Consider the following 549-nt stretch of genomic DNA (forward strand, 5'->3'; position numbering starts at 1 on the left):
GATACACTTGCCATTCTTAAATGCAGTCAGTTGATTGGAGTGCGCCATGTTCACTATTATTGAGCACAGTAATTTTTGTATTATGTAGAAATACTACAAAGTATATTAAGAACTTGATACTATTCATAATAGTAAACTGGAGGTTGGCAAGTATGGGCAAAAAGAAGAGACGCGATGATGGTGGCATCGGCGGCGAGGATCCGCAGCGGCGCATCTTTTGCTATATTAGATCATTGCTATCATCTTTTTGCTTTTCATATTTTCAATGTTGGAGTGGTCATTATAGACAAAATTATGGTATTCCGGCGGTCCGCTTACTAAGTTCTCCACCGCTGCACCCATTCGACAGAGACGCGACGTCATGTAAAATATTTTTGTGTAAATTGTAGTACGACTGAAAAACCGGTGGGATAACACCGGTATAAAATGGAATAATATTTTTTTAAAGGGGAATAAAAAAATGCCCCAACCTTTGCCATATATAAAAAATACCCAACTTTTCAAAAAATAAAAAATACCCCAGCACGTAAATTATCACCGGGGAGCCGT

The 549-nt window shown here is 38.3% G+C and overlaps 1 protein-coding gene across 1 annotated transcript; it reads left to right on the forward strand.

The window, feature by feature from the left end:
- Window positions 1-152: 152 nt before the first annotated feature.
- Window positions 153-398, forward strand: PHALS_01741 (uncharacterized protein; the record flags this gene model as incomplete). Its single annotated transcript, XM_024716193.1, has 2 exons — window positions 153-308; window positions 390-398. The coding sequence occupies 2 exons, from the start codon at window positions 153-155 to the stop codon at window positions 396-398; spliced, it is 165 nt and encodes a 54-aa protein (XP_024581816.1).
- Window positions 399-549: the final 151 nt, after the last annotated feature.

The sequence above is a fragment of the Plasmopara halstedii genome (genome assembly GCF_900000015.1).
Source record: "Plasmopara halstedii genome assembly, contig: Scaffold_1583, whole genome shotgun sequence".
Classification (NCBI taxonomy): Eukaryota; Oomycota; class Peronosporomycetes; order Peronosporales; family Peronosporaceae; genus Plasmopara; species Plasmopara halstedii.